Genomic DNA, 26095 nt, shown 5'->3' with positions numbered 1-26095 from the left:
ACAGACTGTAATACACTACAGGAAGCGTAGGGGGCGATACGGCTTCTACTGTTTCATTTAAAAAGCTCTATAATGTTCATATGATCCACACAGTCGCTCTGACAGACTGTAATACACTACAGGAAGCGTAGGGGGCGATACGGCTTCTACTGTTTCATTTAAAAAGCTCTATAATGTTCATATGATCCACACGGTCGCTCTGACAGACTGTAATACACTACAGGAAGCGTAGGGGGCGATACGGCTTCTACTGTTTCATTTAAAAAGCTCTATAATGTTCATATGACCCACACAGTCGCTCTGACAGACTGTAATACACTACAGGAAGCGTAGGGGGCGATACGGCTTCTACTGTTTCATTTAAAAAGCTCTATAATGTTCATATGACCCACACAGTCGCTCTGACAGACTGTAATACACTACAGGAAGCGTAGGGGGCGATACGGCTTCTACTGTTTCATTTAAAAAGCTCTATAATGTTCATATGATCCACACAGTCGCTCTGACAGACTGTAATACACTACAGGAAGCGTAGGGGGCGATACGGCTTCTACTGTTTCATTTAAAAAGCTCTATAATGTTCATATGATCCACAGAGTCGCTCTGACAGACTGTAATACACTACAGGAAGCGTAGGGGGCGATACGGCTTCTACTGCTTCATTTAAAAAGCTCTATAATGTTCATATGATCCACACAGTCGCTCTGACAGACTGTAATACACTACAGGAAGCGTAGGGGGCGATACGGCTTCTACTGCTTCATTTAAAAAGCTCTATAATGTTCATATGATCCACACAGTCGCTCTGACAGACTGTAATACACTACAGGAAGCGTAGGGGGCGATACGGCTTCTACTGTTTCATTTAAAAAGCTCTATAATGTTCATATGATCCACACAGTCGCTCTGACAGACTGTAATACACTACAGGAAGCGTAGGGGGCGATACGGCTTCTACTGTTTCATTTAAAAAGCTCTATAATGTTCATATGATCCACACAGTCGCTCTGACGGACTGTAATACACTACAGGAAGCGTAGGGGGCGATACGGCTTCTACTGTTTCATTTAAAAAGCTCTATAATGTTCATATGATCCACACAGTCGCTCTGACGGACTGTAATACACTACAGGAAGCGTAGGGGGCGATACGGCTTCTACTGTTTCATTTAAAAAGCTCTATAATGTTCATATGATCCACACAGTCGCTCTGACAGACTGTAATACACTACAGGAAGCGTAGGGGGCGATACGGCTTCTACTGTTTCATTTAAAAAGCTCTATAATGTTCATATGATCCACACAGTCGCTCTGACAGACTGTAATACACTACAGGAAGCGTAGGGGGCGATACGGCTTCTACTGTTTCATTTAAAAAGCTCTATAATGTTCATATGATCCACAGAGTCGCTCTGACAGACTGTAATACACTACAGGAAGCGTAGGGGGCGATACGGCTTCTACTGCTTCATTTAAAAAGCTCTATAATGTTCATATGATCCACACAGTCGCTCTGACAGACTGTAATACACTACAGGAAGCGTAGGGGGCGATACGGCTTCTACTGCTTCATTTAAAAAGCTCTATAATGTTCATATGATCCACACAGTCGCTCTGACAGACTGTAATACACTACAGGAAGCGTAGGGGGCGATACGGCTTCTACTGTTTCATTTAAAAAGCTCTATAATGTTCATATGATCCACACAGTCGCTCTGACAGACTGTAATACACTACAGGAAGCGTAGGGGGCGATACGGCTTCTACTGTTTCATTTAAAAAGCTCTATAATGTTCATATGATCCACACAGTCGCTCTGACGGACTGTAATACACTACAGGAAGCGTAGGGGGCGATACGGCTTCTACTGCTTCATTTAAAAAGCTCTATAATGTTCATATGATCCACACAGTCGCTCTGACAGACTGTAATACACTACAGGAAGCGTAGGGGGCGATACGGCTTCTACTGTTTCATTTAAAAAGCTCTATAATGTTCATATGATCCACACAGTCGCTCTGACAGACTGTAATACACTACAGGAAGCGTAGGGGGCGATACGGCTTCTACTGTTTCATTTAAAAAGCTCTATAATGTTCATATGATCCACACAGTCGCTCTGACGGACTGTAATACACTACAGGAAGCGTAGGGGGCGATACGGCTTCTACTGTTTCATTTAAAAAGCTCTATAATGTTCATATGATCCACACAGTCGCTCTGACGGACTGTAATACACTACAGGAAGCGTAGGGGGCGATACGGCTTCTACTGTTTCATTTAAAAAGCTCTATAATGTTCATATGATCCACACAGTCGCTCTGACAGACTGTAATACACTACAGGAAGCGTAGGGGGCGATACGGCTTCTACTGTTTCATTTAAAAAGCTCTATAATGTTCATATGATCCACACAGTCGCTCTGACAGACTGTAATACACTACAGGAAGCGTAGGGGGCGATACGGCTTCTACTGTTTCATTTAAAAAGCTCTATAATGTTCATATGATCCACACAGTCGCTCTGACAGACTGTAATACACTACAGGAAGCGTAGGGGGCGATACGGCTTCTACTGCTTCATTTAAAAAGCTCTATAATGTTCATATGATCCACACAGTCGCTCTGACAGACTGTAATACACTACAGGAAGCGTAGGGGGCGATACGGCTTCTACTGCTTCATTTAAAAAGCTCTATAATGTTCATATGATCCACACAGTCGCTCTGACAGACTGTAATACACTACAGGAAGCGTAGGGGGCGATACGGCTTCTACTGTTTCATTTAAAAAGCTCTATAATGTTCATATGATCCACACAGTCGCTCTGACAGACTGTAATACACTACAGGAAGCGTAGGGGGCGATACGGCTTCTACTGTTTCATTTAAAAAGCTCTATAATGTTCATATGATCCACACAGTCGCTCTGACGGACTGTAATACACTACAGGAAGCGTAGGGGGCGATACGGCTTCTACTGTTTCATTTAAAAAGCTCTATAATGTTCATATGATCCACACAGTCGCTCTGACAGACTGTAATACACTACAGGAAGCGTAGGGGGCGATACGGCTTTTGAGATATTACTATAATAACGTGTGACGCACCGACAGTTTTCTGGCGAACGATGCTCCGAGCCTTCTCGATGCCCGGGGATCCAGCGGTCGTTGCGCTGCGCTGACGCATGGCAGCTGCCTGGCCAGGGGGGTCCCGACTCCAGCCTTTGGAAAATGAACGGTCCACCACCATCTTCTGGCCCTCATGAGCGCCACCTGCAGGGAGAGGCAAGGAGATACTGGGTCACACAGTCATTTTAAACTCTTACTCTCTAACCACCTCCACTCTGCCTGGCACTGTTTTACCTGAATTTTGACCATTATTGTCTTATTTTCATTAATTTATTACTCATTATTATTATTATTATTTCATTTTATTACTATTTTAGTCGTTTTAACTCATTTAGTTCACTTTTTGATCTCATTTCATTTTATTTTGATTAGATCTTATTAACTTTTACATTTTATCTACGTTTTTATTCCTACTTTATATTTTCTACTGTATTTTTATATATTTTTATTATTCATGTTAAATTTTTTATGTTTACCTGATTTGAGTCGTTTTTTAAATTAAATGTATTTTTATTATTGGATATGTTCTTAAACGTTATCAATCCCTTGTTCTGTATCAACTCATTATAAAAGAGGGTCATCCTCAATGTTCCATCCCCGTAGACCTGCTGATCTAGAACCAAAGAGCCAGTGATGCAAGGGGTCATAAAGCTGACCACAAAGAGCTTATTACACATTTTAAACAGACTAAAACATGAAAAAACAAGCAGTGTGGGCTATAAATAACAGACTGATGGTGCACAAATAAAAAAGCCGTGACAGATTTCTCAGCAACTGAGGATCCAGTCACTCGGGTCTCAGGCCAGAGGAAACACGGCCAGCGCCGGTGCTGTCTGTAGGCGTGTCTGGGTCACCTTTGCCTTTGTGCTTCTTCAGCTTCTGCTCGCTGAGTTTGTCCAGAGGCAGCTCGCCGAGGTCCAGGCTGTACAGGTTTCGGGCCAGCACTTTGGTGAGCGTTTCCATGGTGAGGGACCACTCTGTGATCAGCTCCTCCCACCAGGTGAGAGAGGACAGAACGGCCAGCAGGTCGTCCCACAGCTCCCGCGAGACATACACGTTCAGGTTCCCTTTAATCCAGGCCACGATCAGAGTCTACAGCACAGACAGAACAGGACCGACACAGCGTACTGACCGTCATTTAATCATAACAACAGCAGTAAGAAGATCATCGAGAAGCGAATAACAACATGACTGACGTGGTCTTTGTGCCCATAACGCACTCTTCTCAGTGCCGTCTCACTCAAATTATGTAGAAATTTAACCAACTGAAAAAATAACAGCACTGAGTCAACAAGATCGTCAAAGTTGACCGACTGACTGACCAGCCGTGAGGGCTGGTGCTTTGGGTTTAATTACATGAAATTATTCAGTGAATATTTTTAACACTGAAGGACCTGAAAGATGGCTCCTGCGAGGCGGCCTGAGAGGGTGTTACTTTTCTTCCCATGAGGCACGACGGAGGGAGGCCGCTTCATCACACACTCCGTCACCCTCAGCAGCACCAGCAGGATCTGCTCCCTGAGAGAGACACACACACACACACGCACACACGCACACACACACACGCACACGCACGCACACGCGCACACACACACACACGCACACACACGCACGCACACGCACGCACACGCACGCACACACACACGCACACACACACGCACACACACGCACACACACGCACACACACGCACACGCACGCACACGCACACACACGCACACACACGCACACGCACACGCGCGCACACACACACACACACACACACACACTAAAGTCTGTCTGAGAAAACTTTTTCACAGCCTAAAACGTCTGATATCAAAATGAGGACGGTCAAAGTTGATACTGTAATAACGCCTTAATGCAGTGAATCATTAAAGCCACATGTTTTTATGTACTTTTATTATTACTGTCCTTTATGTGGTACTGGCTGAAAAATCTGTCTGGCCGTCCGTCTCTCTGTCTGTCTGTATCCATCCATCCATATCTATTGACCTATCAGTCCGTCTGTCATCTGTCTGCGTAACTGTCCGTCTGTCTGCGTAACTGTCCGTCCGTCGTCTGTCTGTGTAACTGTCTGTCCGTCGTCTGTCTGCGTAACTGTCCGTCCGTCGTCTGTCTGCATAACTGTCCGTCTGTCGGTGTAACAGTCTGTCCGTCGTCTGTCTGCGTAACTGTCCGTCTGTCGTCTGTCTGCATAACTGTCCGTCTGTCGGTGTAACAGTCTGTCCGTCGTCTGTCTGCGTAACTGTCCGTCTGTCGTCTGTCTGCATAACTGTCCGTCTGTCGGTGTAACAGTCTGTCCGTTGTCTGTCTGCGTAACTGTCCGTCTGTCTGACTCTGATCAGCTTCATTATTAGAACCAGACGAAGGAGGAAAAGGTGAGATGAGCTGCTTTCCCACTGTTTACAGGCTTTAACGTCTGTTCGGCACTGTTGCCATGGTAACGCTGAATGATGGACACGCGCAGTGGAATAAGCTCTTGAACTCTGACCTGAGCGTCACATTAAGGTCACACGACCACGAATCGGATACGTATCCGATCTAGGACCACATATGAAAGTGACTGAAGACGGATTTGAAAAGATCAGAGATTTGTGTCCGCGCAGCCCTGAAAACACCGGATCGGAGTCACATCAGGGCAGAAAATCCGATTTGTGCCACTTCAGCCTGGAAACGTGAACGCAGCCGTACCTTCATCTCGGTCTGACGATTACAACAAGAGGAAATTATGGACGCAGGAATCTAGGGACACGCAGACGTTTCGCCTCAGACAGAGAGCAACAGGCAACGCGGCATCTACGCATGTATGAATATCTATGGCTACAGCATGTGTGTTTAGGATAATAACAATTTATTAATGTTTATTAAATGCGAAAACAAAAATAATAATAGTAATAAAGTGCGCAGGGCTCGTTTTGGAGTGTGTTGCTCTGAGGTGACGTTGTGCAACAACAGGAAGAAATGGTACGGATCCACGTTCCCTGAAGTGGTGAGGCCTGGCTTGTGATATTAGCCACGGTCACTCAGAGTTGCCTCTAGGCAACAAACATATTTCTGCAAGTTCTCAAAAAAACGTTAGAGACTGAACGTTAGAGAGGTTTGAACGTGTCCACTGAGAGAAGAAGATGCTGTTATTGACTTCAACTCTTTTCTTTACAGTTAACCCTTTAAACTTGTCTTTAAATATGAATACTGTCGTTATAAAGTGAGGAGACTGGTTTGTTGCCCTAAAGCAACATCATGCCATAGAGGGTTAAGCGCTGGCGTACCAGGTCTTCTGGTCCATGGTCTGGTGCATGACGAGGCTGCGGTAGATGTTTAGGACGCGCTTGCACATGTCAACGTGCTCCTCCAGCAGCGTTTTCAACTCATTGGCCGGTTCCAGCAGGAACACGTTCGAGGAGTTTGTGATGAAGACCTGCAGAAACACGAGGACAGAAAAAAGGAGGAGAAGAAAGAGAGGAAGAGACTATGAGGGGGAAAAGATCTAAGGAATAAAGGAATGAGGTGATTCTGATTTGTAAAAACATACAGTTTCTATTTAACAGTGCAAGTTAATAGAAACGGAGAGCAAACGGAACAGTTCGGTTCTAACGAGCAGCGCCGGTGGACGAGAACGTGGAGACGTCAAGCTGAAGCTCGTGTGAGGTCAGTCAGTACCTGCAGAGTGGACTGGACTCCAGCATTGACGCTGTACTCCAGCAGCTCACTGTCCGAACCTTTATTCCAGCTGGGGTTCCTACAGTGTCCAGAACCCTTCAGAACCACAAAAATACATGCAAACATAACTATCAACACTACATCGCACAAAGAACTGCAGAGTTCGTTTTAAACAACAACTACAGCTAAACGAGGTCATGGAGCTACACTCTCAAAAAAGATGGTTCTTCAAGGGTTCTATCGCAAAGAAACTTATGATTAGGGGGTTCTTTACACCACGAAAGGACCCTTTTTAAAAAGGTTCTGCACAGAGTCATATCAAACACGTTCTCCATCAATCTGAAGAACTCTTTCATGGCGCAAAGAACCCTTTAAATCATGCAGAGGGTTCCATATAGCACCAAAAATGGTTCTTCCATTGTTAGAATAGGACACACCCTACTCAAACAGGTTCTATTGAGAATCATATCCCACACATTGTCCATCCATCTGAAGAGCCTCTTTCATGGTGCAAAGAACCCTTTAAATCATGCAGAAGGTTCTGAGTGTTCATGGTTCTACATAGAACAATTTTCTTGGCTGAAGAACCCTTGAAAAACGTTTTAATGCTAATTAAGGCCCAAACTCTGACATTAGCCCGTTAGGTTATCCTCGTAGCTCCAGCGCTAAAGCTAAAGAAGCACACATCTTTGCCAACTGACCACAGCTGAAAACTAAGTAAGCGCTGACCTCCTGCGTGTCCGAGCCCTGCTCCACGGCGCCCCCTTGCCCCAGAAATCGCTCCTCGTCCTCAGGCTCCGTCATAAACGACGGCTTCTCCTCCTGAGAGATCCACTCCTGATACACGCGCACCACCTTCCGCATCGCCGCCGCCTCGCACATCGGCAACAGGAACGCCTGCAGAGGAGGAGAACACGGAACACACGGATTAACCTGAATACTAGAACTGATTTTAATCAGGGAGAATAATGAATGAAGTGCACTAATTTCTGGTCTGAACAAAACTCTGCCCAATCGCCAGAGGTTGAGTTTGATCCTCAGTGATGCCACAGCCATCCGTAAGCTATGCAAGACAGTGTAAGTCTATATTCACACAGCAGGTAAGAGAGGCCCAAATCTGATTTTCTCACCAAATCTGATTATTTTAGTTTGGCTGCTCAGATCATCTTTTAAATGTGGTCATCTGAACAGATCGGCTCCTAAACTGACCCACATGAGCAAAAGAACAGAGCGTCAGGCTGCGTCACGCGGCTCATCCAGAGGTAAACAATCAGACGTTTATTTTATGCTTCGGACGTAAAATAAAACCTGAAATCCTTTCATCGGTAAAAACAGTCGAGGGATTTTGTGCCTGATCCGTACCAGAAACCGTAACCTGGAGCGGAGCTGGAGGAGTGATTACAGAACGCTTTGAACAAGAAACCGAAACCCCGGAGTGGAGCTGGAGCGGAGTGACTACAGAACGCTTTGAACAAGAAACCGAAACCCCGGAGTGGAGCTGGAGCGGAGTGACTACAGAACGCTTTGAACAAGAAACCGAAACCCCAGAGTGGAGCTGGAGGAGTGATTACAGAACGCTTTGAACAAGAAACCGAAACCCCGGAGTGGAGCTGGAGCGGAGTGACTACAGAACGCTTTGAACAAGAAACCGAAACCCCGGAGTGGAGCTGGAGCGGAGTGACTACAGAACGCTTTGAACAAGAAACCGAAACCCCGGAGTGGAGCTGGAGCGGAGTGACTACAGAACGCTTTGAACAAGAAACCGAAACCCCGGAGTGGAGCTGGAGCGGAGTGACTACAGAACGCTTTGAACAAGAAACCGAAACCCCGGAGTGGAGCTGGAGCGGAGTGACTACAGAACGCTTTGAACAAGAAACCGAAACCCCAGAGTGGAGCTGGAGGAGTGATTACAGAACGCTTTGAACAAGAAACCGAAACCCCGGAGTGGAGCTGGAGCGGAGTGACTACAGAACGCTTTGAACAAGAAACCGAAACCCCGGAGTGGAGCTGGAGGAGTGATTACAGAACGCTTTGAACAAGAAACCGAAACCCCGGAGTGGAGCTGGAGCGGAGTGACTACAGAACGCTTTGAACAAGAAACCGAAACCCCGGAGTGGAGCTGGAGCGGAGTGACTACAGAACGCTTTGAACAAGAAACCGAAACCCCGGAGTGGAGCTGGAGCGGAGTGACTACAGAACGCTTTGAACAAGAAACCGAAACCCCAGAGTGGAGCTGGAGGAGTGATTACAGAACGCTTTGAACAAGAAACCGAAACCCCGGAGTGGAGCTGGAGCGGAGTGACTACAGAACGCTTTGAACAAGAAACCGAAACCCCGGAGTGGAGCTGGAGGAGTGATTACAGAACGCTTTGAACAAGAAACCGAAACCCCGGAGTGGAGCTGGAGCGGAGTGACTACAGAACGCTTTGAACAAGAAACCGAAACCCCGGAGTGGAGCTGGAGCGGAGTGACTACAGAACGCTTTGAACAAGAAACCGAAACCCCGGAGTGGAGCTGGAGCGGAGTGACTACAGAACGCTTTGAACAAGAAACCGAAACCCCGGAGTGGAGCTGGAGCGGAGTGACTACAGAACGCTTTGAACAAGAAACCGAAACCCCGGAGTGGAGCTGGAGCGGAGTGACTACAGAACGCTTTGAACAAGAAACCGAAACCCCGGAGTGGAGCTGGAGCGGAGTGACTACAGAACGCTTTGAACAAGAAACCGAAACCCCAGAGTGGAGCTGGAGGAGTGATTACAGAACGCTTTGAACAAGAAACCGAAACCCCGGAGTGGAGCTGGAGCGGAGTGACTACAGAACGCTTTGAACAAGAAACCGAAACCCCGGAGTGGAGCTGGAGGAGTGATTACAGAACGCTTTGAACAAGAAACCGAAACCCCGGAGTGGAGCTGGAGCGGAGTGACGGCAGAACGCTTTGAACAAGAAACCGAAACCCCGGAGTGGAGCTGGAGCGGAGTGACGGCAGAACGCTTTGAACAAGAAACCGAAACCCCGGAGTGGAGCTGGAGCGGAGTGACTACAGAACGCTTTGAACAAGAAACCGAAACCCCGGAGTGGAGCTGGAGCGGAGTGACTACAGAACGCTTTGAACAAGAAACCGAAACCCCGGAGTGGAGCTGGAGCGGAGTGACTACAGAACGCTTTGAACAAGAAACCGAAACCCCAGAGTGGAGCTGGAGGAGTGATTACAGAACGCTTTGAACAAGAAACCGAAACCCCGGAGTGGAGCTGGAGCGGAGTGACTACAGAACGCTTTGAACAAGAAACCGAAACCCCGGAGTGGAGCTGGAGCGGAGTGACTACAGAACGCTTTGAACAAGAAACCGAAACCCCGGAGTGGAGCTGGAGGAGTGATTACAGAACGCTTTGAACAAGAAACCGAAACCCCGGAGTGGAGCTGGAGCGGAGTGACTACAGAACGCTTTGAACAAGAAACCGAAACCCCGGAGTGGAGCTGGAGCGGAGTGACTACAGAACGCTTTGAACAAGAAACCGAAACCCCGGAGTGGAGCTGGAGCGGAGTGACTACAGAACGCTTTGAACAAGAAACCGAAACCCCGGAGTGGAGCTGGAGCGGAGTGACTACAGAACGCTTTGAACAAGAAACCGAAACCCCAGAGTGGAGCTGGAGGAGTGATTACAGAACGCTTTGAACAAGAAACCGAAACCCCGGAGTGGAGCTGGAGCGGAGTGACTACAGAACGCTTTGAACAAGAAACCGAAACCCCGGAGTGGAGCTGGAGGAGTGATTACAGAACGCTTTGAACAAGAAACCGAAACCCCGGAGTGGAGCTGGAGCGGAGTGACTACAGAACGCTTTGAACAAGAAACCGAAACCCCGGAGTGGAGCTGGAGCGGAGTGACTACAGAACGCTTTGAACAAGAAACCGAAACCCCGGAGTGGAGCTGGAGCGGAGTGACTACAGAACGCTTTGAACAAGAAACCGAAACCCCGGAGTGGAGCTGGAGCGGAGTGACTACAGAACGCTTTGAACAAGAAACCGAAACCCCGGAGTGGAGCTGGAGCGGAGTGACGGCAGAACTGCTCCGTTCACACACACGGGTACTGAATGATGTGATGTACTTTTGCTAAAAAAAGCAGTGCAGAGACATGAAGAGGCTGTGTGGACAGAAGCGTCGCTGTACCTGTCGGAATATCTCTGTGATGAAGTTCACGTTGGTGCGTGAGGAGCAGAGGACGCGGCGGACCACCTCAATGTCAGTCAGGTGCTCCTCGTCCACGCTGCAGAGGCTGGAGGAGCTCGGCTCGCGCTCCGTCAGCGTGCTGGTATTGGAGTGGGACTGTTCGGGCTCCCCCCCGCTCCCACCACCATCCAGAGCGTCTGGCCGAGGTCCGGCATCCTCCACCCGTGCAGCCAGACCTGCTGCAGCTCTCTGAAACAACAACACGCACACATTCACTGCAGCTACACTTACTCAGTTTCTTTGAGTGCTTAAAGGGGAATTCCACCAATATTTTAAAAATCTACATAATTAAGTGGTTAAGATAAAAAAACAAAGTCATTCCGAGCGGTTTGGTGTGGAACGCTGCATTCTAGATAAACTGACCGAGTCAGAACCGTTCACAGTGGTGGTGATGGGAACCAGACGTCCCTCTAAAAGCTCCTACAGAAAGTTCCTACATGAGCTGGTTCTGAATTCACTGCCTGATGACTGAGACGCTGTTTTATGAGAGTTTAGAGAACTTCAACTCCATTCATGGTGGAGGGAGACATGCAGGGCGCTGTGCGGCAAAATAGTCCCCAAAGAAAACTCATTATTCCAGATTTTCCACTGTTTTCCATCATCAACATTCCATATAAGCTCAGAAGACTCGTGTAGGTTCTCTGGAGGTTCTGGAGGGTAAATAAAGTGTCTATATCTGTGTTGTAGTCATGGCGACGCCTGGTTCCCATCACCACCACTGTAAAGACTTTTGAGCCTCTAAGGTTCTCTATAATGAAACCACTCTGAATTTCCTTTTTTATACAATTGTAATTTTGAATAAATCAGTGGAATTCCTCTTTAAGTATAATTTTGATGGATTTGAACTTTCCTGATTTCAATTAAAAAAAAAAACCTACTCAAAGATCCTTCATAACAAAGTATTCTACATTATTCAAATCATTACGAAGCCAAAATTCGCTCTTTATACAGAGGAAGAAGATTAATTATTACTCAGAACATTAAAAAGTCCTGACTGCCTACGTCTGATACCAGCACCCACTACAGTAACGTCCACACAACTGAACATCATGAACGGTTCCAGCTGATTCAGTACAGCTCAGAACAACGTGGCTGATCAGGACTCTTACGGCTGAAAGGGGCTGATTGAGATGCTGCGTCATTATTACAGAATAAAAGCTCCTTAACTTCCGCCTCTTATTAACTCCAGCTCCTGAGCCGAGGGAGCTTAACTGTGCAGCGGTCATTCATTACCTGGATGTTCTTTGGCACGTTCTCTCCGTCCACTCCCGGGATGTGAGTGCCCGTGTTGGCTCTGGGCTCCAGCCAGAAGGACACGAGCCAGCGGATGAAGATCACTCTGGCATTCAGGAAGTTCTCTTTAGTGCAGTACAAAGCTTCATTGGTCTCCGGGTCTCGCTTCACCACCACGTAATACGGCTTTGGTCTCACAGGGGGAACCTCTGAGAGAGAGAGCGAGAGAGAGAGCGAGAGAGAGAGAGAGCGAGGGGGAAGAGAGAGAGAGAGAGAGCGAGAGCGCGAGAGAGAGAGAGAGAGGGGGAAGAGAGCGAGAGCGAGAGAGAGAGAGCGCGCGCGAGAGAGAGAGAGAGAGAGAGAGAGAGAGAGAGAGAGAGAGAGAGAGAGAGCGCGAGAGAGAGAGAGAGAGGGGGAAGAGAGCGAGAGCGAGAGAGAGAGAGCGCGCGCGAGAGAGAGAGAGAGAGAGAGAGAGCGCGAGAGAGAGAGAGCGCGAGAGAGAGCGAGAGCGAGCGAGAGAGAGCGAGAGAGAGAGAGCGAGAGCGAAAGAGAGCGAGAGCGAAAGAGAGCGAGAGCGAAAGAGAGCGAGAGAGAAAGAGAGCGAGAGCGAGCGAGAGAGAGAGAGAGAGAGAGATTTGCAAATCCTTTTCAACCGATATTCAGTTGAATCCACTACAAAGACGAGATATTTAATGTTCAAACTGATAAACTTTATTGTTTTTTGCAAATATTCGCTCATTTTGAATGTGATGCCTGCAACACGTTCCAGAGAAGTTGGGACAGGGGCGTGTTTCCCACTGTGTTACATCACCTTTCCTTTAACACTCAATAAGCGTTTGGGAACTGAGGACACTGATTGTTGAAGCTTTGTGGGTGGAATTCTTTCCCATTCCTGCTTGATGTCCAGCTTCAGCTGTTCAGCATTCCGGGGGCTCCACTGTCGTATTTTGAGCTTCATAATGCGCCACACATTTTCAATGGGAGACCTGTTCACCTGTGGAACGTTCCAAACAGGTGTTTTTCCTCAACTTTCCCAGTCTTTTGTTGCCCCTGTCCCAACTTCTCTGGAACGTGTTGCAGGCATCAAATGTTTTACACAACGTCCCAACTTCACTGGAATAGAGGTTGTATTATATTATTGTTTTCATTTTTAACCCATTTTTTTATTTTAATGTTTTCTTTCATCTTTTATTTTCTATATCACTGTTTTTCCACTAAAGATTTATTTACATATAACCCGAAATACTGGATGTGAATTTACAGAAATATATAAAATCACACACACACACACACACACACACACACACACACACACACACTGACAGACACACACACACACACTGACAGACACACACACACACACACTGACAGACACACAGACTCACACACACACACACACACACACACACACTGACAGACACACACACACACACTGACAGACACACACACACTGACAGACACACACACACACACACACACACACACACAGACAGACACACAGACTCACACACACACACTGACAGACACACAGACTCACACACACAAACTGACACACACAGACTCACACACACACACACACACACACACACACAGACACACACACTGACAGACTCACACACACACACTGACAGACACACAGACTCACACACACACACTGACAGACACACAGACTCACACACACCTACCAATTTTTTTTCCTTCATATTTTTCTTCATGATGTAGAACAAAGTAATCTTATCAATCTTATTATTAGCAACATTATTATTATTATTAGTGACTTATTCATTGTGATAACGGTTAAACTCCACCGCACGCCGAGTTCGTCTTACCCAGAATGGGGCTGTACAGGCTGGTCTCCTTGGAGAAGTTGGGGAAGATGTGTGGAAGGTAATACTTCTTAAAGTTGGCGAAGAGGAAAGCAAAGCCCTTCTCGTGGTTCTCCTTACACCTCCACTCCAGACTTTTAGCCTGCAGGAACACAGAGCAGCACCCGCTCAGCACAAGCCCACCTTATAACAGCAAACATGTTCATGGCTGTGACATCACAACCATAATTCACTGCTATCACCAGCATTAAAATCACCTTACTGTCCACTTTATCAGCTCCACTGACCGTATAGCTGCACTCTGTAGTTCTACAGTTACAGACTGTAGTCCATCTGTTTCTCTGATACTCTGTTACCCTGTTCTTCAGTGGTCAGGACCCCCATGGACCCTCACAGAGCAGGTACTGTGGTGTGTACGGTGGTGGTGTGTTAGTGTGTTGTGCTGGTCTGAGTGGATCAGGCACAGCAGTGCTGCTGGTGTTTTTAAACACTGTGTCCACTCACTGTCCACTCTATTAGACACTCCTACCTTGTCAGTCCACCTTGTAGATGTAAAGTCAGAGATGACAGCTCATCTGCTGCTGCACAGTTTGTGTTGGTCTTCCTCTAGTCCTTCATCAGTGGTCACAGGACGCTGCCCACAGGACTCTGCCCACAGGACGCTGCTGGCTGGATATTTTTGGTTGGTGGACTATTCTCAGTCCAGCAGAGACACTGATGTGTTTAAAACCTCCAGCAGCGCTGCTGTGTCTGATCCACTCGGACCAGCACAACACACACTAACACACCATCACCACATCAGTGTTACTGCAGTGCTGAGAATGACCCACCACCCAAACAGTACCTGCTCTGTGAGGGTCCATGGGGGTCCTGTCCACTGAAGAACAGGGTAAAAGAGTATCAGAGAAACAGATGGACTACAGTCTGTAACTGTAGAACTACAGAGTGCAGCTATACGGTCAGTGGAGCTGATAAAGTGGACGATGAGGTGGTTTAATGGCTGAAAAAAAGATTACAAGCAAGTAAATGAGGTTTTCTATAAAATGGGCCCTTTAAGGGCAGAAGGGGGATCTGATCTTAGCTGAGCTCTCGGGCAGTGAGTGGTCAGACACTTATTCACAGCAGTGCATGTTCTCCAGCTCTAACTGAGTCAGTGGAGGCAGGCCGTGCAAGGCGCTTTTGTGTGGAGTGAGAGAGGCAGGCGGGGAGCAAACAGCCACTACACAGCAGAGGTCAGGACAAACACAGCCTTACAGCACTGGTCAACAGTCTGGACACATCAACGCATCTACATAGTTTTCACACTTTAACAGGTTTGTGGAGTTTTATGTACCAAAAACAGTCAGAAAGTCATTTTCAACCTCTCTTAGAATTAAAACAGGCTGTTTTTCTTACTGTGCCTTTAAGACAGATATGTAAATTCAGTTGTGATTGGCTGTGCCTTATTCAAAAACAGTCTGAGCTGATAGACTCCTGATAATTGCAGTACAAGTGGGCGGAGCTAAACTGCTATAGGGTGATTGGGTGGACGTATGTACACACTTAAAAAAGATGGGTTCCCTCAAGGGTTCTTTATAGAACAATAAGGTTCTATATAGAACTATTTAAGGCTTGAATAGTCCCTTGCATGGTAATACAGTGCCATTTCTGGTTCTGTATATAGAACCTCCTTAAAAAATTTGTTCTATATAGCCCCGAAAAGGGTTCTGCTACTGTATAGAAGCTTGACATTGTAACAATAGCAGAACCCTTTAAGAGAACCCTTTAAGGAAGAGCCATTTCACCATGCAGAGAACCACTGAAGCACGCAAGTGGTTTTGTGATGTCACAAAACACCTTATATACACTATATTTCCAAAAGTTTTCACCCCTTTCTTTCTGCAGAGTCGATCACTACAGACCTCCAAACTTCATGTGGCCTTCAGATCAGCTCAAGAACAGCGTAGAGAGCTTCATGGAATGGGTTTCCATGGCCGAGCAGCTGCATCCAAGCCTTACATCACCAAGCGCAGTGCAAAGCGTGGAATGCAGTGGAGTAAAGCGCCGCCACTGGACTCTAGAGCAGTGGAGACGAGTTCTCTGGAGTGACCAATCACACTTCTCCGTCTGGAAATCCGATGGACGAGTCTGGGTTTGGCGGTTGCCAGGAGACGGTACTTGTCTGACTGCATTGTGCCGAGTGTAAAGTTTGGTGGAGGGGGGATCATGGTGTGGGGCTGTTTTTCAGGAGTTGGGCTTGGCCCCTTAGTTCCAGTGAAAGGAACTCTTAAAGCTTCAGCACCAAGAGATTTTGGACAATTTCACGCTCCCAACTTTGTGGGAACAGTTTGGGGACGGCCCCTTCCTGCTCCAACATGACTGCCCACCAGTGCACAAAGCAGGTCCATAAAGACGTGGATGAGCCAGTTTGGTGTGGAAGAACTTGACTGGCCTGCACAGAGTCCTGACCTCAACCCCATAGAACACCTTTGGGATGAATTAGAGTGGAGACTGTGAGCCAGGCCTTCTCGTCCAACATCAGTGTCTGACCTCACAAATGCTCTTCTGGAAGAACGGTCAGAAATTCCCATAAACACTCCTAACCCTTGTGGAAAGCCTTCCCAGAAGAGCTGAAGCTGTTATAGCTGCAAAGGGTGGGCCGACATCATATTAAACCCTATGGATTAAGAATGGGACGTCACTCAAGTTCATATGCGTGTGAAGCCAGACGACCGAATACTTTTGGAAATATAGTGCATGTAGCTTATATATGGGGTATATTTCTAAGTTTCTCCAACCAAAAACTTGTACAACAGTAGTAGTAAATACTCCACTATTTTCCCTACAGGGGAATTCCATCATTTTTTAAAAATTTCCTCCTGGTTAAGATGAGAACAAAGACGTTCAGACTGGTTCTGTGTGAAACGCTCCGTTCTAGAGAAGCTTGCCAAGTCAGAACTGTTCACAGTGGTGGTGATAGGAACCAGACGTCTAATGAGTACACTGACCAAAAAAATATTTTTTTAAATAAATTAATAGTGGAGGGACACAAGCAAAGGCAAAATAGTCCCCAAAGAAAACTCATTATTCCAGATTTTCCACTATTTTCCATCATCAACATTCCATATAAGCTCAGAAGACTCGTGTAGGTTCTCTGGTGGTTCTGGATGGTAAATAAAGTGTCTATATCTGTGCTGTAGTCATGGCGACGCCTGGTTCCCATCACCACCAAAAAAAACAAAAATAATCTCTATGACTTTGTTTACATTTCAGCGATAAAATATATATTTAATCATCAGTGCTTCCAAACGTTTGACTGATGCTGCATCACACGGACTCCCTAAACTGAAGAAACCCATCAGTCAGTTATTAACCAGCGTGTTATTCAGTGTCCACTGAGGGCTGATAGGTTAGTGAGGCAGGTGTGAGCGTGGTACTGAAATATGGACCCTCGTATTGGTTAATCATCTCTCTTCTCTGTGTTATGTACAGGTCTGAGGTCAGTCATGTGTCAGCTCGCCCTAGCGGGTCTCAGCAGGTCCAGACGAGCGTCCAGCGCAGCGGCAGCGGCAACAGTGTTAGTGGGAGTGGAGGAGTACCTGGTTTACCATGTATTTGAGCAGAGCCTCCAGGAAGTACCCTGTGAGATCCTCCTGAGCTTTGTCCCCCGACTGAGGCAGCACCAGTGGACTGATCTCCTCTGGAGTCACTTGAGCTGAAGAAAAAGACAGAAAAAACCGGCTCAGTCATCCAGATCATCTACAGCTGTGCTGGAGCCAGATTAGACTGACCAGAGGAGGGTCTGCAGTGAGATGGGGGGTTGAACCAGGCCTGGCGTGGGGCTAAATCTCACATCCCAAGGACCTGTTTATTTATCTACACATACTCATGAAGATGCACACCGTGTCAGGCGTTCACACATCTGACGATGCCTCCCGGCGTAGCTGACCGACAGATCTGACACGCCGGGGCGGACGATACGAACTCAAATCTCCATCACAATATTTTCTACCATTCAGACGATAACGAAACGATATCAGGATATTAAATTAGAAGTGAGAAAAGGAACAGTAACAATAACAAAACAATGAAAAATAACTATTACTGTTCTTACAAGTATTATTACTCTTCCTACGGTTTCCATTATTATTATTATTATTACTATTATTATTATTATTATTACTATTATTATTACTACTGTTGTTATTGATTCTCTCTCCTCGTGTTTGTTTCTACCTCTTCAGCCCTGCAATGGACTGGCGACCTGTCCAGGGTGTCCAGCATCCCCCCTGCGACCCAGAAGGAGAAGTGGCTTTAAAGATGTGTGCGTATGTTAAAGTTTGACCAGCTGATTCGTTCTTCTTTGTCGTGCTGACCAGTTTCCTGGTCCATCAAGCTTGAAACGACTGCCCAATCACAAGTCAGAATACTGTACAGGGTAAACAAACGTACAGTTTGAACGTTTTCACTTCTTACTTTGCCACAAACAGAAAACGGACGCTGTTAAGACCACATCTGACCGACAGCCGATTTGGTCCGACTTTGAAGACGAGACGACACTAAATTCCCAAACTGTCGTCGCCACTGAGCAGCTTTTCAGTCGGCAGCTGTGACAGAAGAACAGCTGAACAACCTGGAATCAGCCAGAAATGAACCCAACACCATTCGCCAAACTAAACGGGCTGTAAGAAGCTTTACAGACCGGCTGGAACAAAACAACATTAATACTGATCTGGACAAACTGACCAAACTGAGCTGAACCTGATATTGGCTCAGTTTTACGGCTCAGTCTGATTTGGTCCGACTCTGAAGATCAGACCCGTCTGGCGAATGGTGTTGGGTTCATTTCTGGCTGATTCCAGGTTGTTCAGCTGTTCTTCTGTCACAGCTGCCGACTGAAAAGCTGCTCAGTGGACACGACGGTTTGGGAATTTAGTGTAAGGAGCTGGAGAACGAACTGCCGGCTGAGCAGCGAGTAGGCGGAGCTCGTTACTCTGACGTAGTAACGAGCTGCTCGTTAAGGAGCTCTAATTAGGAGGAAGGAGCTGAACATTAAAACATATTAAAGCCGCGTTCACGGCCAGTTTATTCATTTCTTACTGTATTTATTTAACTGCTGTATTAAAGCAGTAGAGACACTCGAGGAGGGAGTTATCACCAATAACATCACGGCTGGGATGATCTACGGCCTCCAGATCACAGCCGGGATGGTATTCCACGATAACGCCCTCCCTCTCGGGTTCTACTGCTTAAACTGACCCGCCTTCATTGAGCGTTCAGAGGGTGCACCATGTGTGCCTGAGATCGGGTGATGTATCTAGTTTAATGAACCAGAGGTCAGTCCGGTCAGTTCATCAGTGACCAGTTGAATCAGGGTCGTTAAATCGCCCGGTGTGGATTTTTCCAGGTGTTCCCACTGACTAAACTAAAAAAAGCAGAGAGTGGTTGTTGTCAGTAAGGATGCGGATGAGTGCACTGACCCTCCTGCAGGTTGAGAGTGGGGGTGATGATGCTGTCCAGGGTCCGCGGGCCGAGGTCAGACTGAGGCGGAGCAGGGAATCCTGGGATTAAAGCGGCAAAAATCCACAGCTGCTCTCTCAGAGCGTTACACTGCAGGGCCTGGAGCCACAGCAGGAAGAGACGCACGCCCTCCCTGCGGATCTACACACACACACACACACACACACACACACACCACACACACGCAAACACACACACGCACGCACGCACACACACACACACGCACACCGCACACGCACCGCACATGCACACACGCACGATTTTCTTTACTAAAGAGTCATCTTTTTATATTATAAATAATAAAAATAGTTTCCATGATGTTGTTTTAATCAAATGTTTGCATTATTTTCCCCCTAATATTTAAAATTCAGTAAATAACCAATAATCATGTATTAAAATCTGCAGTAATGTGTCTCTGCAGAGCATCTGTCCCTTATTTACACTCAGAAAATCAATAATTACATGGAATTTGTCCAGAAGCGGATAAACGCTGTAAAGGGGTAAACTGGGTTCTAGATACAGACTATATCAGGTTCCTGAATACTGTGAATGGAGTGGGAGAAGCGGGTGCTCGGTACCTTTAGGGAGTTCCCCGTGTGCAGCAGCTTCTTCAGTACGAGTCCTGAAGGAACACATTCAGGAAGACAATGAGCATCAAACCCCAACAGAACCCCATTAGATCCCCAATAGAACCCCCACAGCACTCAGCGTGGGTCGTGTCAGAGGTCTCGGTCAGATCTGGCCTGGCTTCGTGCCAGATCCTTGGCTCTCTCTGCGTTTCTCTCGGTGGTCCGTGTATCCCTCTGACAACGGCTTCAGTACAGAGGACAAGGAGGGACCACCTCACTGACCACCTCAGTACACCTACACTCACTGAGGGACACCAACACCAGCACATCCAGCCACTTCAGTCCCGTTCCAAAACAATCACACCTTCCCTCACTTCACTGCGTCAAGCGGAACCAACACACACAGCCCAGTTCAAACGTCTGGAACCACGTCTCACATTCACTGTTCTAGATAGTACATCTTTAACAATAACTAACACAGTGGCTGAAATACCCAGACTACTCCCTAAAGGCTGTTCCGGATGTTCCGCTCGACTCCGTGAACATTTTAAGATGATAATTAAGACCGACAGGAGGTGAGACTCACCGATACTGTGGAACTGCCATCGTCCGTGTATCCTCTCCGGCAGCAGCTGCAATATTTTCTGTATATAAAGAAAACAATATTATAATTCCTCTCGCTTTTATAACAGTCACATTCCAAACGAGGGAGATCTTCACCTTCCAAGCAACGAGATCTCACACGGTGTATATTACAGGTATATTATACCGTACATTTACAGAACTGTAACTCTATGGTTTTTAATTAGGGCTCTGCAACACGTCATCATAGCACTCAAAGGGTGGACAAAACAAAGCTTACTTACATAAGAACGTGTTACTAATTATCTAATAATTAGATCATATTTTATTGCGTAAACACAGAACCGACAGAGCGAAGCCGCAGTTTTCATCACTGACGGCCAGTGAGAGCAACAGCGACTGCATGTTCCAACCAATTAGAGTATATACAATATGTTCGATATATACATGAAATGACTGTATATAACATACGTACAGTCAATGAGTGTATACAGCATATCACATGTAAAGTCAAAGACGCAATATAGATTATATTCAGTCAATGAGTGCATATATCATCTTTATCATACACAGTGAATGAGTAGTCAATGAACATATCAGGTACACAGTTAACGACTGTATAGAGCATATATACAAATCAAGGAGTGCTTATATCATATACATCATACGTAGTGAATGAGTGTGTATCATATGCAGTCAATGAGCAAGCAAATAATGTATGTCATATACAGAGTCAAAGGCCATACATCATGTAAATCCTATATAGCCAATGAGTGTATGACACACACACCCACCCACACACACACAGTGAGTGTAGATGTATGATCTCCTGTGCTGTTTTACAATATCCAACTCTCAACCACAAACTCTGCCAACAAGCTCCATGTAATCCACTCGTTCTACATCCTCACCTCAAAAATGAAAAGAATGGAGTCAAGCTCTTCCCTTTGTGATTTGTGACCTAACAGGGAGAAAAGAAAAACATCACTTCAGGGCTCAACACAGAAAAATAACACAACTAAACAGCGAACAGTAACACAACGACTTTACATACAAACACAATCGTACAGGAACATTACAGCAGAAAACAACGCATTTCTAGTGTAATACTAGCATAGGAAGCGTAGGGGGCGATACGGCTTCTACTGTTTCATTTAAAAAGCTCTATAATGTTCATATGATCCACACAGTCGCTCTGACAGACTGTAATACACTACAGGAAGCGTAGGGGGCGATACGGCTTCTACTGTTTCATTTAAAAAGCTCTATAATGTTCATATGATCCACACAGTCGCTCTGACAGACTGTAATACACTACAGGAAGCGTAGGGGGCGATACGGCTTCTACTGCTTCATTTAAAAAGCTCTATAATGTTCATATGATCCACACAGTCGCTCTGACAGACTGTAATACACTACAGGAAGCGTAGGGGGCGATACGGCTTCTACTGTTTCATTTAAAAAGCTCTATAATGTTCATATGATCCACACAGTCGCTCTGACAGACTGTAATACACTACAGGAAGCGTAGGGGGCGATACGGCTTCTACTGTTTCATTTAAAAAGCTCTATAATGTTCATATGATCCACACAGTCGCTCTGACAGACTGTAATACACTACAGGAAGCGTAGGGGGCGATACGGCTTCTACTGTTTCATTTAAAAAGCTCTATAATGTTCATATGATCCACACAGTCGCTCTGACAGACTGTAATACACTACAGGAAGCGTAGGGGGCGATACGGCTTCTACTGTTTCATTTAAAAAGCTCTATAATGTTCATATGATCCACACAGTCGCTCTGACAGACTGTAATACACTACAGGAAGCGTAGGGGGCGATACGGCTTCTACTGTTTCATTTAAAAAGCTCTATAATGTTCATATGATCCACACAGTCGCTCTGACAGACTGTAATACACTACAGGAAGCGTAGGGGGCGATACGGCTCCTACTGTTTCATTTAAAAGCTCTATAATGTTCATATGATCCACACAGTCGCTCTGACAGACTGTAATACACTACAGGAAGCGTAGGGGGCGATACGGCTTCTACTGCTTCATTTAAAAAGCTCTATAATGTTCATATGATCCACACAGTCGCTCTGACAGACTGTAATACACTACAGGAAGCGTAGGGGGCGATACGGCTTCTACTGTTTCATTTAAAAAGCTCTATAATGTTCATATGATCCACACAGTCCCTCTGACAGACTGTAATACACTACAGGAAGCGTAGGGGGCGATACGGCTTCTACTGTTTCATTTAAAAAGCTCTATAATGTTCATATGATCCACACAGTCGCTCTGACAGACTGTAATACACTACAGGAAGCGTAGGGGGCGATACGGCTTCTACTGTTTCATTTAAAAAGCTCTATAATGTTCATATGATCCACACAGTCGCTCTGACAGACTGTAATACACTACAGGAAGCGTAGGGGGCGATACGGCTTCTACTGTTTCATTTAAAAAGCTCTATAATGTTCATATGATCCACACTGTCGCTCTGACAGACTGTAATACACTACAGGAAGCGTAGGGGGCGATACGGCTTCTACTGTTTCATTTAAAAAGCTCTATAATGTTCATATGATCCACACAGTCGCTCTGACAGACTGTAATACACTACAGGAAGCGTAGGGGGCGATACGGCTTCTACTGTTTCATTTAAAAAGCTCTATAATGTTCATATGATCCACACGGTCGCTCTGACAGACTGTAATACACTACAGGAAGCGTAGGGGGCGATACGGCTTCTACTGTTTCATTTAAAAAGCTCTATAATGTTCATATGATCCACACAGTCGCTCTGACTTACCTTTCTGTTTCAGGTTGACCTCGATGCTAACAAAGTTCTCAAAAAAGACGTAGTAGATGTGGGAGTAGTTCTGGTCGAAGAAGTGCTTGAGCTCAGCAGGCTCAGCGTTTTCTATCAGGGAAAAAAAAGAAAAATATTATATTACAATTAGAAGATGAAGCAGTTTTCATTCATCGAAAAGTGTTTGGTAATGTTAATGGGGTGGCATTTGTGCGTTAGCTGACAAGATCCTATTCACAGTACAGAGGGCGCAGGCCTCCGGCTCCCATCAGGCGAGAGGCCTAAAACCAGGAGGGCGCAGGCCTCCGGCCCCCATCAGTCGAGAGGCCTAAAACCAGGAGGGCGCAGGCCTCCGGCTCCCATCAGACGAGAGGCCTAAAACCAGGAGGGCGCAGGCCTCCGGCCCCCATCAGTCGAGAGGCCTAAAACCAGGAGGGCGCAGGCCTCCGGCTCCCATCAGGCGAGAGGCCTAAAACCAGGAGGGCGCAGGCCTCCGGCTCCCATCAGTCGAGAGGCCTAAAACCAGGAGGGCGCAGGCCTCCGGCCCCCATCAGTCGAGAGGCCTATAACCAGGAGGGCGCAGGCCTCCGGCTCCCATCAGGCGAGAGGCCTAAAACCAGGAGGGCGCAGGCCTCCGGCCCCCATCAGTCGAGAGGCCTAAAACCAGGAGGGCGCAGGCCTCCGGCCCCCATCAGTCGAGAGGCCTAAAACCAGGAGGGCGCAGGCCTCCGGCCCCCATCAGTCGAGAGGCCTAAAACCAGGAGGGCGCAGGCCTCCGGCCCCCATCAGTCGAGAGGCCTAAAACCAGGAGGGCGCAGGCCTCCGGCTCCCATCAGGCGAGAGGCCTAAAACCGAGAGGGCGCAGGCCTCCGGCCCCCATCAGGCGAGAGGCCTAAAACCAGGAGGGCGCAGGCCTCCGGCCCCCATCAGTCGAGAGGCCTAAAACCAGGAGGGCGCAGGCCTCCGGCCCCCATCAGTCGAGAGGCCTAAAACCAGGAGGGCGCAGGCCTCCGGCTCCCATCAGTCGAGAGGCCTAAAACCAGGAGGGCGCAGGCCTCCGGCCCCCATCAGTCGAGAGGCCTAAAACCAGGAGGGCGCAGGCCTCCGGCCCCCATCAGTCGAGAGGCCTAAAACCAGGAGGGCGCAGGCCTCCGGCTCCCATCAGGCGAGAGGCCTAAAACCGAGAGGGCGCAGGCCTCCGGCTCCCATCAGGCGAGAGGCCTAAAACCAGGAGGGCGCAGGCCTCCGGCTCCCATCAGGCGAGAGGCCTAAAACCAGGAGGGCGCAGGCCTCCGGCTCCCATCAGGCGAGAGGCCTAAAACCGAGAGGGCGCAGGCCTCCGGCTCCCATCAGGCGAGAGGCCTAAAACCGAGAGGGCGCAGGCCTCCGGCTCCCATCAGGCGAGAGGCCTAAAACCGAGAGGGCGCAGGCCTCCGGCTCCCATCAGTCGAGAGGCCTAAAACCAGGAGGGCGCAGGCCTCCGGCTCCCATCAGGCGAGAGGCCTAAAACCGAGAGGGCGCAGGCCTCCGGCTCCCATCAGTCGAGAGGCCTAAAACCAGGAGGGCGCAGGCCTCCGGCTCCCATCAGGCGAGAGGCCTAAAACCGAGAGGGCGCAGGCCTCCGGCTCCCATCAGGCGAGAGGCCTAAAACCAGGAGGGCGCAGGCCTCCGGCTCCCATCAGGCGAGAGGCCTAAAACCAGGAGGGCGCAGGCCTCCGGCTCCCATCAGGCGAGAGGCCTAAAACCAGGAGGGCGCAGGCCTCCGGCTCCCATCAGGCGAGAGGCCTAAAACCAGGAGGGCGCAGGCCTCCGGCTCCCATCAGGCGAGAGGCCTAAAACCGAGAGGGCGCAGGCCTCCGGCTCCCATCAGGCGAGAGGCCTAAAACCGAGAGGGCGCAGGCCTCCGGCTCCCATCAGGCGAGAGGCCTAAAACCAGGAGGGCGCAGGCCTCCGGCTCCCATCAGGCGAGAGGCCTAAAACCGAGAGGGCGCAGGCCTCCGGCTCCCATCAGGCGAGAGGCCTAAAACCGAGAGGGCGCAGGCCTCCGGCTCCCATCAGGCGAGAGGCCTAAAACCGAGAGGGCGCAGGCCTCCGGCCCCCATCAGTCGAGAAGCCTAAAACCAGGAGGGCGCAGGCCTCCGGCTCCCATCAGTCGAGAGGCCTAAAACCGAGAGGGCGCAGGCCTCCGGCTCCCATCAGGCGAGAGGCCTAAAACCGAGAGGGCGCAGGCCTCATCAGTCGATCTCTAGCCGTTACAGCAGACAGCGCCTTTAAAACCCCTCGGACACGAGGCGCTGCTCTCAGGATGGAAAGCAGAGTCGGAAATTTCGGAACACCAGGCGCCGGAGAGTTAGTGCAGCAGGATATGAGAGGCGAGCGCAGCCGAGCAGATGCTCTGCAGCATCAGAAGTGATGATGTGATCTAAAAGCAGACTCATCGTGACGAGGAGCTGATGGGCTCAGTGCCGGACAATAAAATATGACCGCGGAGATCGGCGTCAGCGATTCTGCTGTCCAGAACGTTCGGAGAGGCTGAGAGAGATCAATGAGGTGA

The 26095-nt window shown here is 47.8% G+C and overlaps 1 protein-coding gene across 6 annotated transcripts in view; it reads right to left on the bottom strand.

Annotated features, from left to right (window-relative positions):
• The window catches only part of ralgapa1 (Ral GTPase activating protein catalytic subunit alpha 1), a 203763-nt gene that overhangs the window by 168012 nt on the left and 9656 nt on the right, over positions 1–26095 (bottom strand). For 5 of the 6 annotated variants that reach the window (XM_037541859.1, XM_037541862.1, XM_037541863.1 and 2 more), the window contains exons 2-16: positions 23542–23652; positions 21634–21683; positions 20727–20784; positions 20150–20193; positions 19532–19712; positions 17651–17766; positions 14076–14214; positions 12247–12455; positions 10954–11202; positions 7516–7683; positions 6787–6882; positions 6396–6544; positions 4523–4646; positions 3983–4220; positions 3108–3272 (exon numbers count right to left, since the gene is read on the bottom strand). In XM_037541859.1, coding sequence (XP_037397756.1) covers positions 3108–3272; positions 3983–4220; positions 4523–4646; positions 6396–6544; positions 6787–6882; positions 7516–7683; positions 10954–11202; positions 12247–12455; positions 14076–14214; positions 17651–17766; positions 19532–19712; positions 20150–20193; positions 20727–20784; positions 21634–21683; positions 23542–23652 — 2097 coding nt within the window. The remainder of the gene's footprint in view (positions 1–3107; positions 3273–3982; positions 4221–4522; positions 4647–6395; positions 6545–6786; positions 6883–7515; positions 7684–10953; positions 11203–12246; positions 12456–14075; positions 14215–17650; positions 17767–19531; positions 19713–20149; positions 20194–20726; positions 20785–21633; positions 21684–23541; positions 23653–26095) is intronic. The other variant, XM_037541860.1, reaches the window with a different exon arrangement.

Source organism: Pygocentrus nattereri, chromosome 10 (genome assembly GCF_015220715.1).
Source record: "Pygocentrus nattereri isolate fPygNat1 chromosome 10, fPygNat1.pri, whole genome shotgun sequence".
Taxonomy (NCBI): Eukaryota; Metazoa; Chordata; class Actinopteri; order Characiformes; family Serrasalmidae; genus Pygocentrus; species Pygocentrus nattereri.
Note: the sequence above shows the minus strand (reverse complement) of the source record. Positions and strands in the feature narration are given on the sequence as shown.